Source organism: Tasmannia lanceolata, unplaced genomic scaffold (assembly GCF_043159265.1).
Source record: "Tasmannia lanceolata isolate RefF3 unplaced genomic scaffold, GAP_Taslan_0.1 ptg000054l, whole genome shotgun sequence".
Taxonomy (NCBI): domain Eukaryota; kingdom Viridiplantae; phylum Streptophyta; class Magnoliopsida; order Canellales; family Winteraceae; genus Tasmannia; species Tasmannia lanceolata.
The window spans coordinates 1,164,141-1,179,847 of NW_027518731.1; the positions used below are offsets into that span (position 1 = coordinate 1,164,141).

Consider the following 15,707-nt stretch of genomic DNA (forward strand, 5'->3'; position numbering starts at 1 on the left):
AAGCCTTGAAGAATTCCCCTAAACGGCAAAAACCAGGAATTTCTATGATAGCAAATCAGGGCTGGTGCAGTTAACAGTCACACCACCCATTTGTTCTAATGCTTGTTCACAAGGTTTAGATTAGGTCACGTTTTTCTGGAAAATTGCTGAATTTACCATTACTCTATTAGAAATGACCATTTGGTTTTCTTTTTTTGTGGGGCCCACTTCATTGGATGATCCAAACCGTTCATTTGTTTGGCCGCAATGTAAATATGGTGTAGCCCGTAAATCATCTCCATAGGATGATCCTAACCTTCCGATATGGACTTCATTCACATTATAGAAACCCCTATAGATCGAAGGGTTAGGTTTCTATAATGTGCAGTCCAGATCGGAAGGTTGGGATCATCGTATTTAGATTATTTACGTAGTATAGCCTATTTTATGTCGTGGCCGAACAGATGAACGGTTTAGATAATCTTATGAAGTGGGCTCCATTGTACTTTTTGAAAAATAAGGACTAATTGCCACCGTTTTTCTTTCAATAATAGTGACTAAACTTGAGATGTTCATGTGATCCAGTTCCAGACCTTTCATCCTGTGGGCCCCACTATAATCCGGTTTACCTCCAAACCGCCCCTAAAACCCAATTTTCTTTGTAATGCAATCAAATGATCTTATGGGCCCTAAGTGGGTGGTTAGAATATAATTTACCAATAATCTACGTTCAACCGGCAACCATCCTAAATGATAATGACCCTCCTCTCTTTGTGTTGAACCTCTCTAATTAGCTTATTTATAGTGTTTAATTAACAAAAGTGTACTGCCGTTATCAAAGCATGGGAGTGCGGTTACCAAAACATGGGAGGGCACACACATGCATGTGATATACTTTGGGGTAAGGCATATCTGTAATTTCAGTGAAATGAAATCCCATATTAAAAGCCATGATGGTCTTCTTTCTGTAAGTGGGTTGCACTTAATTCACACCATTTTCCAAACTCTCTCATTCTCCCCAAGCAAACTATCTTTCAAGAAGGTAATACACAGTCTCTTCTCAACCTCCCTTCTCCTTCTTCTCTTCCCTTCTCTCTTCTTCATCCTCCTTAAGGGAAACAAAAAACATTTGGGTTATTAAAACAAAGTTTTCTACTTTTGATGACAGAGTTTTCAGTCTACTAATCCCTTATATAAATCACCTAAATTAAGCCTTCTTACCAAAACCTTTCTTCTTCCACCTCCTTGTTTTCAGTTTTCAAAAGAAGGGAAAAAAATTCCATCTGGGTTAGTTAAACAAAAAATTTCTACTTATGATGACAGTCTTTTCAGTCTACTAAGCTTTCTTACCAAAACTAATACCTACATTTTTGTTCTCTAGTTTTCTATCGAGTACTAATCTTCTGTTTTCCCAATTTCCTATCTATTTCCCCAAACAGAAGAGTAAAAGATCCATCATACTTGAAAATAATGGGTCGTGGGAAAATAGAGATAAAGAGAATTGAAAATTCCACAAACAGGCAAGTTACCTTCTCCAAGCGAAGGGGAGGGCTTCTCAAGAAAGCAAGTGAACTGGCTGTACTCTGTGATGTGCAGCTAGGATTAATCATATTCTCCAGTAGTGGGAAGATGTTTGAGTATAGCAACCCTCCATCAAGGTCCATATATATAATTTTTTTTCTTTAATTTAATTTTCTTCTCTTTGGATGGATTTTATCATATGGGTTTGTGTTTTTATTTTCCTAGTACTATTCATATGTTGATCACCATTGTTTGTATTTCCTAGTGCAAGTTCAATTTTCATGGTTTATCTGATGCTAACTTGAATTTATTTTTCAAAATACGCGATTTCATTTTAGGGTTTTCAGTTTTGTGTAGACCTTTTTTTTCTTCACAGATAAGTTGCTGGTTTTCTTTAATGGTTTTTATCAGATGGGTTTGTGTTTTTTTTTTTTTCTAGTATTATTCATGTCTTGATCACCATTGTTTGAATTTCCTAGTGCAAGTTGAATTTAATTTCATGGTTTATGTGATGATAATTTAAATTTATTTTTTCAAAATATGTGTTGTCATTTCATTTTGTGTAGTCCTTTTTTTTTCAAGATAGGTTTCTGATTTTCAAATGTATTTTGTTAATGACTACTACCCACTTTTGCTCTATTTAATGCATATAAACTGGTACTCTTAGAAGAGAAGAAAAAGAAGAATACTACTTTAATTTGTACTAGCTCTCACAATGGAGGTATTTTTACATAGTTTCTATGGCTTGGCTAGGACATTTCACTTTGCAGTGTTGAATATTTGGTTCCTTTTCCATCATTGGCTATTTTTCTTTTCTTTTTTCCTTTTTTCCATCACTGGCAATAACATCTGTTCGAAAATCAAAATAACACTGGTATGAGTTCTTTATGTCAGAGCTATTATTTGTTCAGCTAATAAGACAATTTTTTGTTTGCAAGTGGTTTTTCTCATTTTTGCTTTGGAGAGAACGAGTAAAACTGAAAAATAAGGAGGATTTTGTTTTTTTCCCATTTTTTACCAGACCTGTTTTTGCTCGATTTTTTGCTTTCCTAATAGAAATCATGTAAAATTCAATTTCGATTATTCTCTCTCTCTTTTTATGGAAAAAATTTCTTGGAAAAAATTTCTTTCCACAATTTAGAGGGAAATCATATGATATTCATGCCCTTAATCTTGCAAATGAGTTCTCCCTTTAGCTAGTCCATCTCAATTTTGTTTTGTTCTTTGAATCATAAAGAAGCTTGAACAATTTCTACACAACACTTGTATCATAATGGTAGGGGGGGGGGGGAGTTTGAATGAGTCTAGTTCTTTAGAAAGATATCTTCCTTCTCTTGGTGTCTTTGCATTAAGAGTCTGCTTAGGAGGACAGTGACTGTTTCTTGATGCAGTAAAAAATTACCAAGAGTTTACAGTTTGTCCTTGACTTCAAATGATTTTAATTCTTGCGAGAATCAAAATCGTCCAAAGCCACTCAGCCATGCTTGAAAAAATGGGCAAACTATTTTGAAGGTATTTGGAGAATTAGGCTTTGGGGGTGTGTTTGGCAAACATGACTTTTTTAGAAGCAATATGTATCCCTGTTTTTAACAAGAATATTTGAGAGTATCAACTCATATTCTTAGATAATTCACTATTTTTTAACAAGGATTTTGGAAATTATCAAAATTCTTGTTATTTTTTAAAATCTTTTTGCACTATCTCTAGACAATTCTAGAGAAATCCATATATAGTAGCTTAATTAGGTGCCATTACATTAGATGCTTATTTAAGGGCCTCTTTGGATACCCCTGAACATTATTTACACATAATCTTATATGCACATGGTTTTTAACTTTAGTATTGTTATATGCTAATGCTTTATAAATTATTATTTGAGGGTGTCCAAAGAATCTTTAATAACCAATATGCAAAAAGGATTAGCTTCAAATAAATATCTTATTTGCAAATAAGAACTGATTTTGCTGGCATCTAAAGAGACCCCGAGTTTCTAGCATATTGGTTACAACTAGATTGTGTTAGTGTTCCTCTATCAACAACAAAGAGTGATCGAAGCAAGAAGAAGAGCTCACATACATTACAACTAGATTGTTTTGGTGTTCACCAGGAAACAAATTTTCATTGTTATAACACATGAGAACAGAATTCCCAAGACTGTTGGATATAATAAAATACAGTTATTAGAGGAAGAGAAATGATGGGCTGGAGAAGAACCTGATTGTGCAGCCACATTACAGCTAGAGGATGACATTGAACAGAATAACTAAAATTTACAAATTTTTCTATTTGACCTTGGATAGGAGAGAATGGAAGAAAATGATCCGTAGACGAACCCAACTGGTGTCAGGATTAGACATGGTCAATTTGAGCCGGGTAGATTCTTTCACCTTCTTCATGAAAAATTTCTAAAGGATTCATTAGCCGCCCCAACTAGTTTGGCACAAAGGCTTAGTTTAGTTGAGTTGAGTTCTATATATTCCTCTAATGCCTTTGGCATGTGATTATTGCTCTATTTATCATTAAAAACACGTATAAATTACGAGAGATACTCATTACAATAAGAGACAATAAATGTAACTAAAAAGGAAAAGAAATGTTGGGAAGTTGCTTTTTTGCCACGTATGATGGGAGGTTAAAAAAGGAAACTGGTTTTTTAGGTTTTAGTAAAACCTAAGATATAAATTGCAAGAGACGGTTTTCTATGTGTGTGTGTGTGTGTGTGTGTGTGTGTGAGAGAGAGAGAGAGAGAGAGAGAGAGAGAGAGAGAGTCTCCAATTGGTTTTTTCTCTTGTCTGCTTCTTCCAATATATTTGAAAAATCATAATTACCATATGTTAGATTGACAATCAACCTAAATGCATTTTGTCAAGGCACTACACTTCTGAATCATGTTTTCATATTTTCTAAGTTGCATGCATCCATATCTGTTAGACTATATTAGATTAGGATTAATGTTTTCTCATTCCATTTGTATCATTATCTTTCTATTTTTATCCCCTAAGTACTTTATTCAAGCATTATTTAGGGTTATGTATAATCAATAAAAATTAGTGAACATTTTCCCATAACACCCATATACAAGTTTTTTCTCCCTCATAATCACAAAGCAAAATATCTTCTTAGCAAGTACAAAGCCTACCAAATATCTTTTAGGATAACTTTGGAACCCCCAAAGGATTTTTTTTTTTGCTAGAGTAGAAATTCATCTTAAAGCCTAGAAAACAAATAAGAAACCCCTTTAGATATTTTAATCTTAGGTTTGTTTTCAAGAAACATCATGATTTTTCTTATTTTATTTCAAAAATTCTATCCAGGCTTTTATCTATTTCTTCCAAGATGTCTGAAAAAAATCTCAATAGTCATATGCTATCAAGACAGTGCACTTCTAAATCATGCTTCCATTTATATATTTTATGTTTTGCATGAGATGATATGGTTGATGATAACTTGTTTTTATATTTAGCTTCAACATTAATTTCTTTTATCATTCATTAAATGGTGTTTAATTTCTAATCTACTCTTTATGTATGTCAAAGCATGCGACAACTCATTGATCGGTACCAACAAATGTCTGGTAATCGTATCCAAGAGTATGATAATCAGGTAAGATTGTTATCCTTAAGCTCACTTTCTATAGAAATAGAGGCTTGAGTTTTTTATTTTCTCTTTGTTTCTCCCTCAGCAAATATACTGTGAGGTAACAAGGTTGAAGCATGAGTATGGTAATCTTCAAGCAAGCATGAGGCACTTCACTGGTGAGGACTTGGACACCTTATCGCTGAATGACTTGCATCAGATTGAAGAACAATTAGAAATTTCTGTTAGTAGGGTCCGAGATCGGAAGGTATGTTTTCTTCCTTAAGTGCAATTAGTAGTTATCATAATCAAAACTTCATGGTATAAAATTTCAGTAGCAACTATGAAAACAAGTATTAGTGGAGCTTTTTTTCTTAAAATATTTATTATATAGAGGAAAATGATATCAGCACAACCATGTTTTTATAGTTGCACTACCCCCATCTTGTCGTTTATTGTTTGAAGAGCTGCCAAGGGTTATTATAGTTCCCAAAAAGCTTTTACAAACCAATTAAAAAGGAAAGGCAAGCTCTGTTTGTGTTATTATTAAAGAATGGTTCTGCTGATATCATTTCCTTACATAAATTATATATCATTTGTGATGATCTGGGATGTCAAGGATTCAATGTGCAAAATGAAGATCAGGAAGAGAATAAGGTGCAAGTTTTTCAATCAAAACTTGGTGTTCACTGGGGTGCCCGTGGATTTTCAGCTCTTCTCAAAGAGCTGATTTTTCTTTGCTTGGGATTTTCCACTTGTTGGATGTTTGTTGCTTATGCATAATAATACATTGGGATCCTCTTTTTTCTCCTCAACGACCTATGTTTTAGTCCATTTAGTTTTTCAGATCAACGGTCATGATCAAGACTTCTCGACTCCACCAATTAGAGATTCCATGGAATTGATAAAGACATTCATTTTGAATAATTAGCTAATGTGACATGACTCATCATCTAGCATAAATCCCATTGCAAATAGTAGAACCAAGTTTTTTATCTGAAAAATCATAGATAATATTAACTAACATGTAATCAGTTGGTCATTAAATGAAGATAGCATTGACTAACCATATGTTGATGTGTTTGTGTGTACCAAGTCATCTAAAACTTGAAAAACTTTGATATTTGGGAAACGCAGTGATAGTAGCACTTCTTAAACAAGTTGTTTTATCCTCTTGAACATATGTTTTGTTTGGAAAATGATACGAAGACAAACTTGTTTTAAGAGGTTCTCAAACAGTCACCTTAAAGCTGCCACTTATACCAAAGTAGGGTTATGTTTGTCATCTTAATAAAAGTAGGTGTATTTTTGTCATAAAAGTAGTGATTAATATGGTTCTTCCCACGTAGCACAAAAAGGAGGCCCCTAAGAGCCTCCCTTAAATAGGAGTGTCTTCCTATAGGAACTCTGATTTTAGTTTAATGTTTTATATTATTTTGGAAATACCTTAATTTTTAATGTAAATTTCAGTAGCTTTGATTATGGAAATAAGTACTATAATGTAACTTCATTAAAAAAAAACTTTGTCAATCCTTACTTGATTATGTAATCAAAATTTGATCAAGGGAAACTAATCTCATTTATTTTTTATTGGGCATACAGAACCAACTGTTGCATCAACAAATGGAGAACTTACGCAGGAAGGTAAATATTACAATATGGCATTTTATTTTGCTTTTCTCTGATTGAGATGGGACCGAACCCATCGTCTCAACGTTGCAACCGTTACACCTAGGGGTGCAGATTGGGTCAAGTCAGGTTGAGCTTTTGCTAAAAATGATTTTGAATCAACAAAATATCCAAAAATTCGACCCAATCACCCTAGCTCCCTTATGTTCTATATTAATATGTTGATTTTTTTTATGTGTTTTCTTTTTCTTTTGTTTTTGCAACAGAGGCACATACTAGAAGACCAAAACAGCCATCTTTGTCGCTTAGTAATGTCAATTCTCACTAATGAGTTTTACTTAGATTTTTCTATTGAGAAATGAATAAAAGATGTGATTTGGAAGTTTCTAATTTTTTTGTATTTTGATGATGGTTAGCTTGCAGAACACCAAGCTGCCATGGAACCTAAGGTGGTATGTGATCAACCAATGTTAGAACATTTTGGTGCATTTTACCAAGATGAGCAAGCAAGGAACATGCTTCAGCTCTCTCCTCAGCTCCATGCATTTCGTCTTCAGCCTACTCAGCCTAACCTTCAAGATGCCACTCTTCAAGGACATGTCCTCCAGCTCTGGTATGAGAACTCCCCCCCCATGATTTGATATGGGAAACTCCATCGACCCCACACAGTCACAAATATCTCTAATATTTGCAAAACAGTTTCATTTTCATATTTTTTTGATGAAATGATAAAATATTGAAATTTTACCGAGATTCTGAAGAAAAAAAATTCCAAGATATCTTCAGATTTTATTTTTTACCACAACAATATCATTTATTAAAAGATCCCAAGATATCTTCACAATATCATTTTTTCTAGTTTTTTTCTGATATAAATCCAAAAATAACATAAAAATTAAAAGATCCCAAGACACCCTTTTAGTGAAATTCCTGAGAATATTTTTTTATTATGACCCCAGCACCCAAACGATGAGAGGGGCCAAAATTTTCACCCTATGGAGTGTGAAACTACCAGTTCACCCTGTTCGATATGGAATATTTGTTTACCAAGGTGAAAGAGGGGTAGAGAGGGCCCATAAGAGAAAGAGACTTGTGAGGGCAGTTAGTGAGGAGAGGATATGGGCTGGAAAACAGAGAAAAGTAAAACATTTATTTTTAAAATAGGTCTTTTGTTTTCCCTGTTTTGAAGCTCTAACTCATTCTCTCCTCACTCACCACTTCCTCAAATCTATCTTTCTCTCCCACTCTATGCCTCTCCCCTAAACTAGTAAGCAAATATTCCATGAAATGTTTTTTTTCATGGTTGACAAACATGTCATTAGCAGCATAATGGGTGTTGTAATATAAAATATTAAAGTGATAATGAAAAACGTTTTTTTTTTCTTGTTTTTTTAGTTGCCTCTTGCATCCTCCAAACCATAGCCTTATCTCATCAGATTTTGTATATTTTGATTTTTTTTTTATTTTTTTTTTTGCAGATTCAGTCTCAGGAGAGAATGGAGAGAAAGGAAAAAGCATTTTACGTGGAAGTGTGTTCTTAATTCCTTTAATATATGCGTGATAGATCATTGAACTAGCGTTTGGTGTGCTTAATAATTATATGTTTTAAGTGTGACACTTTGATTTGTGTGTGGTTGTGTTTCTGGGTTTCGATCATCCCATATATAGAGTTGAAGTTGTGTGCCATATAGAGAGTGGGACAGTCTAGTTTATCAGAAAAACCATGAGCCGCTATGATTATTATTGTTGTTGTTTTTATTGTTACTGTTACTATTATTTCTGCTATAAGCTAGCATATAACATTAGAGATAGAGTATCAAGATGATCTAGTCTTGATGAAGGAAAATGCTACATATGTAATTGGTGATTGGGACCGTTGATCTAATGTGCAATCACAGAGTGATCAAGTGGGTCGACAAGTCCGAGGCTGAGCGGAGATCCCATTCGCAAGATTGAGGCATCTCAAAATCGATGGCTTAAATCAGTCTTTTTCATATTTGTTCGATCAAAGGTGCTGAATGATCCAATGAGTGGAGTCAAGGGCACTAGGCTGGTTTGTGATGGCTAAGAATATTGATAGATCTAATCACCTTACAAATGGCGGTAGGATGATTGTTCAACATTTTTGTTATTGGTTGCTGATTGCATTTTGGGAATTGTAACAGTCGTAAGTAGCCATTTGGAAAAGTTAAAAATGAAGAATGTTGGTCCCATATTATTCACAAAATAGTGTGTAGAAAGCAAGGAAACCAACAAGGGTTTCTATTTAGGTTGATGTTATCAAGTGGATGAGTCAAAGAACATTAAATGCACCTGGGTGACATTCTACCAATGGGTCGCCCTTTAATTTAGTTTTTGCAAGGGCGCCCTTGAGCTTAGCATTCCTCTCCAATAAATTATCTGTAAGTTGATAATAGATGAGTTAATATTCTCTCTATCTTACATGAAAATCATCAGTCACAACTTTGGACTTCAGCCTAAGTTAATGACCATCAATGGGTTTATTAAAAGGATCATTAACCCATTAATAACCAATAACCTTTAGAACATACATGGCTTAATATCGGGCACGAAAAGGTTTCGCATGTTTGAGATTTTGTACAATATCTGCCACGGAACCAAGACTAGCAAGGAGAGAAATTAGGAGACAAACAAAGCTCAAGCTCTGCAGAAAAACCCATTTCGGAGTTCCACTTGTAACCTTTGCCTGACCCATGTACATTTTCACTGGAAAGTAGACGGTCAGCAGCCAGAACGATATTGCGCCGAGGAGTCCTAATATCGCATTAAAGAAGGGTAACAACATGGCCACCAACGTCGTGAAGATGACAAAGATTGGCCTAAATATAAGCTTAGAGCGTGTGAATCTTAAGGAACTTGCTTTGGTAAATGGTACTCGTAACAAGTAAATAGTGTGGATGAACTTGGCCTCGGGCCAATTCCGCGCAATCAACTTCTTTACCGAGGCGAAAATTGGCTGTGAAAAGACCTGATTTTCAAACAATAATGGTAGATCAGTTCGCGATCACACCGGAAATCTTTAATGCAGCTCTTCCTAATCATAGTCACAAATATTTGTCTCAGGAATTTCTTGGGAAGGGTATGGGTAAATCACAGGATATTTTAAATTTTATATTCAGATTTATATTGGGTAAAACTTTAAAAAGAATTTATTTAACATAAATAAAAATATAAAAGATCGGAGGGTTAGGATCATCAGCGTACATCTTATTTACATTGCAGCCCAACAATTGAACGAGTTGGATCATCCTATGAAGTGGGCCCCACTGTTCTTTTTGAAAATACGAAACTTCACATAAAATCTCCAAAGGAAGGTGTATAATATAACTGGAAAGGAAGATGTATAGGTTTCTATAATGGGCAGTCCCTCTACAGATAGGAGGGATCATCCTATGGAAATGATTTTCGGGGCACAGCGTATTTATGTTGTGGCCCAATAAATGAACAGTTTGGATCATCCTATGAAGTGGGCCCCATTGTACTTTTTGAAAAATACTAGACTTCACCCGGACACACCATATAAAATCTCCAAACGACTGTGTATAATATAACTGGTAAGAAGATGTATAGCATATCTGTAGAGGTTTCTATAATGTTTAGTCCCTCTATAGATCCGAGGGCTAGAATCATCCTATGGAAATGTTTTTGGGGTACAGCCTATTTACTGGCCCAACAAATGAACGGGTTGGATCATTCTATTAAGTGGGACAAAATGGATAACAATGCATAAGTTGGCAATGTCAACGAGCCAAAAGGGCTCGTAGAACCCAAAACCAGTGAGGATGTTGCCGGGAGCATCGTATACAAAAGCGGCGTATCCTATGCAACCCAGAGATATATTGAAGACAGTAGTGAGTCCAATTGCATACGTTGTTGCCTTCTTCATGGTTTTATTTTCTGCCGGGGGTGATCTCAAAGTATCCTGCAAGAATTGAATTGTGAACCCTTTGTAATTTATGCAAAAAACCATTGGGGTTATGTTCAGTAAATGAAATTAGATAATTTTAGTGGTGGGTAATAATGAACTATATAATTTTTGTATATAATTTGGAGAAATCAAGTGGCATTTTATTCATATTGAAGAAAGAAATGATTATGTATTTCAAAAAAATATTATATGATTCAACAAAGAGGGAAACAATAATAATGTAATATTTGTTGCAATAGTATTAAACATAAAAAGGGGCATGAAATTACAAGTTTTTTTAATTTCTAAGAATTTACAACCTGGTTGGTGCCTTCAATTTCAAACCCAAAGATATACAGTAAAGTAAGGGAAGTGATAAATCGACCCCCATATATCTTAAATCGACCTCTTTTAACAGAAAACGTTAGGACATGTGAGTTGTACACTTATACAGTGTTTAACAGCAGATGAGAAATTTATTCACACGCCCTAACATTTTACTTTAAAAGAGGCAGATTTGAGATATATTGGGGTTGATTTATCACTGCCCTAAAGTAAAGATTGCCTCTATAGCTAGCAATTCCCAATGCATCACAATGAACCACACGCCTGGTCTGTCTAGAGCTCCTTCCACGAATTAAAAGTTCTATTATCTATATTTTTACAAGCAAAATTCGCAAAAGAGTTGCAAAAAAATGTTGTGAAATTCAAGCTTCCACCATAAATTGAAGAGGAACTTTATATTGAACATGGACATGAGAAAGTATTAGCAATTACCTGGATTTCGATCAGGACCTCTGTGAAAGTGTAAGCAAAAGCAATGCTTCCAAGAGCTTGGAGAACATGCCATGTCTTATTGGATGAAGATAAATGATTAGTACTGGCCATAACTCCTGTTTAACTCCCTTTCAAATGACCATGAGAAGCCCATTTAGCTATACACAAACAGAAAGCCATGTTATATTCTCCAAGCTTGGGAATTGAGATAGAAGAACTTCCATTAGCCCAAATACTATCATGAATAAGTTTCCAGAAGCACCACATCTTGCATCATGTCCATTTTTATGGAAGCAATTTGATCGCTTAATTGCACTGTTTTGTTGAGAAACAAAAGCCAACCAGTTTAAATAACTAATAACTTCATCAAATTATTTTAATCCTATACAATTGTGAGATTAAAATAAATAAGACACGTAAAGAAACTCATTATGAATAAAGAATTCTAATTATGTAGGCCATGTTTTGCAACCATGAATTGATTGTGGAAGGTTTCCCCCCCCGGAGTCTTAAGGGAACAGTTCCCACTCCTGGTGTCCCTAACCTTTTGTTTGTGAGCGCATGTAGCAAGTCGAGGCAATATCCCTCCCTCTAGGGCCAGGCGGAAGGTAGCATCAGGACCTTCCACTCACTCGGCTGGATTTGAGCATCATCAAGGTGGATTACCACTTTGTTTGTGAGCTCGTTGCTACAGGAACTATCATATTGTTCACTTAATTCAGTCTAACAATCAGCGGACAAGTTTAGTTTTGTGCAGCATTATGGTAATTGCATAAACCCTTTGACAATAACATAAATGATAATGCAAAACCCAATTAGGGCTATACAGTTCACACCAAAAAATGAATGTGTTCAATTTTCAACCTACTTGAATTTATAGTGACAAAATTTATAGTGGACATCCACTCTTGTTTAATGTGGTGGTGATGCAATGTGGAAATGTAGTTAGAAATTTGTCATAAGCATCTACAAATTTCTCACTACATTGCCATATTGCATCACCACAGCAGAAACAAAGGGTGGTGTCCAATCCAAAATGTATGCCCTTTACTATTTTGAATCAATAACCAGTTATACCTCCTCCGAAGAGGTTAAGGACAACACTTAGCCAGGAAGTTTTTATTATCATTATTCAAACACAATAAGTAAATGGACCGATATTTGTACTCACTTATTTTTAATACAATCATCTGTTAAAAGTTGTTAACATTTCCAAAATTTTATCAATAATCAATTAGAGGAGTTTTTAATAGGTGAGGAGTGTGATTATAAAAAAAGGGAGTGCTGATATCATCTCTCATAATAAAATACTGATGACTTACGCCATGCTTGCGGTATCAGTTATAGTGTAGCCAACCAGAGCTCCCCATAGGTTTGCATGCTGTGCTATTCCACACATAAGAACTCTTCTTGGACCTACAAGAAAAGAGTTAAAGATCAAAATATAATGGAGTAATTATTTGCAAAATCTAAAACTTATAATATATACTAGAGATTTGCTAGTGTCCATAGTTGAAGGCATTTTGCGGATGGTCTGTTGCATGTGAGAACAGCCACAGAGGCTCACTTTTCAGCAGATTTTGTCTTCATTCATGAGGTGGCTTTATCAAAATAAAATATCGGAGGTATTTGTGACATAGCGGGGTACAACAAATATATGTTGTGGCCAAACAAATGAACGGTTTAGAACATCCTATGAAGCAGGCCCCACTTTACGTTTTGAAAAACATTGAACTTCACATGCATACAACATATAAAATTTTCTGTTAATTACTCAAATGCAAAATATTAATATAGAAAATCAGGATTTGTGAAGGAAAATACCGATACGTGTAATTTCTGGCGCCGGTGATTGGATGAGGAGATCTGTAGCAATCTGCTAAGAGAGTTGAAGTGTAGAAGGTGACCCACGCAGACCAACAGAGAACAATGGGTCCCACAATCCACACACAATTGGGCAACACTCCATGCCAAGGCCAGCACCCCTGACCCTATTATCGCTGTCACAACATGTGATGTTGCTGATAATAAAGTCCCTAAGAACAAAAAATTAAAATAAAAAATCAAAGTTAGCACTTGTAATCATGATCTAATAAAAATGTGTATATGGGGCTCCACCATTGGTTGATCTAGATCGTTTATTTGATAGGGCCTACATTTGATATCCGATGGCCCATAAATCACGCCAATGAGATAATCGATTCTAATATCAAATTAAATATTAGGCATGTTTTTGGGTCATTAGATATCCTACATAGGTACCATCAGAAGGAGGATCTAGATGAATGAAAAAACAAGGCCCACTATGAATTAAAAAGGAGGCCCAATTTGTGTATTAGGGCAACTATGTAATAATGTGCCAAATAAAAAATTAGGCCCACTATGTATTTGGAAAATCCTAACTTCAAATTAAATATTAGGTTATCTACTTAAGTTCTTGGGCAACTAGATATCCAATATGGGTCCTATCATATGGATGGATGGGCCTCATTTTTTATTATGGCACTATGTAATAGTGGGCCTCATTTTTAATCAAGCCAATATGCAATTGGACAATCCTAATATCAAATTAGATATGAGGCCCACTATGTAATAGTGGGTCCGCCTCATTGTCATAGTGGGCCCGCTATGCTTATATGAATTGTGAATCGTAGCCAGCAAAGACAATTGGATCAATATAAATGATGGCACCCTTGATTTTAGGGGTGCAACTGGGACGGGTCGGGTTCGGGTTGAGGCCAACCCGAACCCAACCCGAGCAACCATTTACTCAACCCAAACCCGACCCGACCCGACCCGAGTTCCAACCCAACGAGGTTCAACCCAACCCGACCCGAGCATCCCTTTTTGCCAACCTGACCCAACCCGAGATTTTAAGCTTAAAAACTAAAAAACTTATTAAAAATTTCGGGTTGAACTCAGGTCGGGTTGCCCAAGCCCTCAACCCGAACCCGACCCGAACTCAACCCGGGTTGAGAAAACCGAACCCGACTTGAACTCAACCCAACCCGAGTTTTTTCCGGGTTGAACCCGCTGGGTTCGGGTTGAGCCCGCCCGAGTTGCGCCCCTACTTCATTTGAACCATTCATAAAGTCGGACTTGGACAGGTTTTCGTGCAAAGATCACACTTAGCAGATGATCTTTACCATACAAAATTCTCTTTGTTTCAGTAATGCCACTCCATCCTTTATACTGCTTTCTCACTTTCTTAAGTAGGCGTTAAGGAATTAAAAAAAGTGAATAATAAAGTGTCGCATGCCATTATCAAAACAATAAGAGTGCTAATATATCATTTTTCTATAGAAAAATAGAATATATAAAATCAATTTACAAATCATCTTCTCTCTCAAAAACAGTTACAAATCCTACTCCGAGTCTCTCTCTGGCCAATATTACTGTAGACATTTACTATAATGGCAACTGTCTGCGAGAGAAAGAGTTGTGAGCTAATGGCAACAGCTTTTGTCTCCATTCACGTGGTGGCTGGTCTGACATGCGACATACCAGCCGCGAAATGCCTTTTGCGATGGACGCTAGCAATTCCCTTATTTAAAATAACAAAAGAGGTCTACATTTTTTATGATTTATTTACTAATACATTTTCTTTTGGGAAGTGATATTTAGCCCCCCTTTAGTCATTGATACACTGGCGCTGGGTGTCTCTAGTGATCAAAAGGGGTGTAAATATCACTTCCCTTTCTTTTTGTTTTACACCCATGTGGAGAGTTCTAAGTGTCCAAATAGAAAAATGGAAATGATTATATATGTGGGAAATAATATTTGTAGACCGGCCAACAAAATGGGGATGAAAGTGCAGTCATTTCTATGAAAAGAAAAAACATAAGTGGTGGCAATGCCGAATAAAGGGGTGGAAATATCATTTCCGTTAGTATAAATGTGAAAGTAAGTAGTATCATTAGGGTTTCCTTACCTTCTCTTTCATGACCATCATCTTCAACAAACTCTCTTACTATTTTCTCCAAATTCAGCGTTACTCCTCTCTCCATCTTCAACTTGTTCAGTTTTTAATTTCTAGACTAGTTGTTTCCTTAATAGAAACATAAAATAAGGAAGGGAGCTAACTGCCTAGATATATATACGGCAATAGAGGGGAGAATAAATAGGCAACAAATGTACGTGCTCGTTTACTAGGAAAGAAGATGGTGAACCGCCTTAGCTCTCATGTGGTTTGGTAGGCCCCTAGGCAATCCCTAAATAAAAAGCACAAATGGCCCACCAATTCGAATAGTGAACACCCCAACACTTTTTGGGTCATTGCAGGTATTTACCACGTAGA

At 35.7% G+C, this 15,707-nt stretch overlaps 1 protein-coding gene and 1 pseudogene across 2 annotated transcripts; one reads left to right on the plus strand and one right to left on the minus strand.

The window, feature by feature from the left end:
• Positions 1–914: 914 nt before the first annotated feature.
• On the plus strand, positions 915–8,510 carry LOC143864771 (MADS-box protein AeAP3-2-like). Of its 2 annotated transcripts, XM_077375588.1 has the most exons (8): positions 915–1,021; positions 1,419–1,637; positions 5,037–5,103; positions 5,183–5,344; positions 6,679–6,720; positions 6,972–7,013; positions 7,122–7,318; positions 8,184–8,510. In XM_077375588.1, coding segments are annotated over exons 2-8 (699 nt in total). In that variant the 5' UTR covers positions 915–1,021; positions 1,419–1,449; the 3' UTR covers positions 8,185–8,510. The 2 variants fall into 2 exon arrangements, with proteins under 2 accessions (XP_077231703.1, XP_077231704.1); XM_077375589.1 differs by lacking the exon at positions 6,972–7,013.
• Positions 8,511–9,262: 752 nt separating this feature from the next.
• Positions 9,263–15,417, minus strand: LOC143864905 (amino acid permease 6-like; annotated as a pseudogene).
• Between the last annotated feature and the right edge of the window lie 290 nt (positions 15,418–15,707).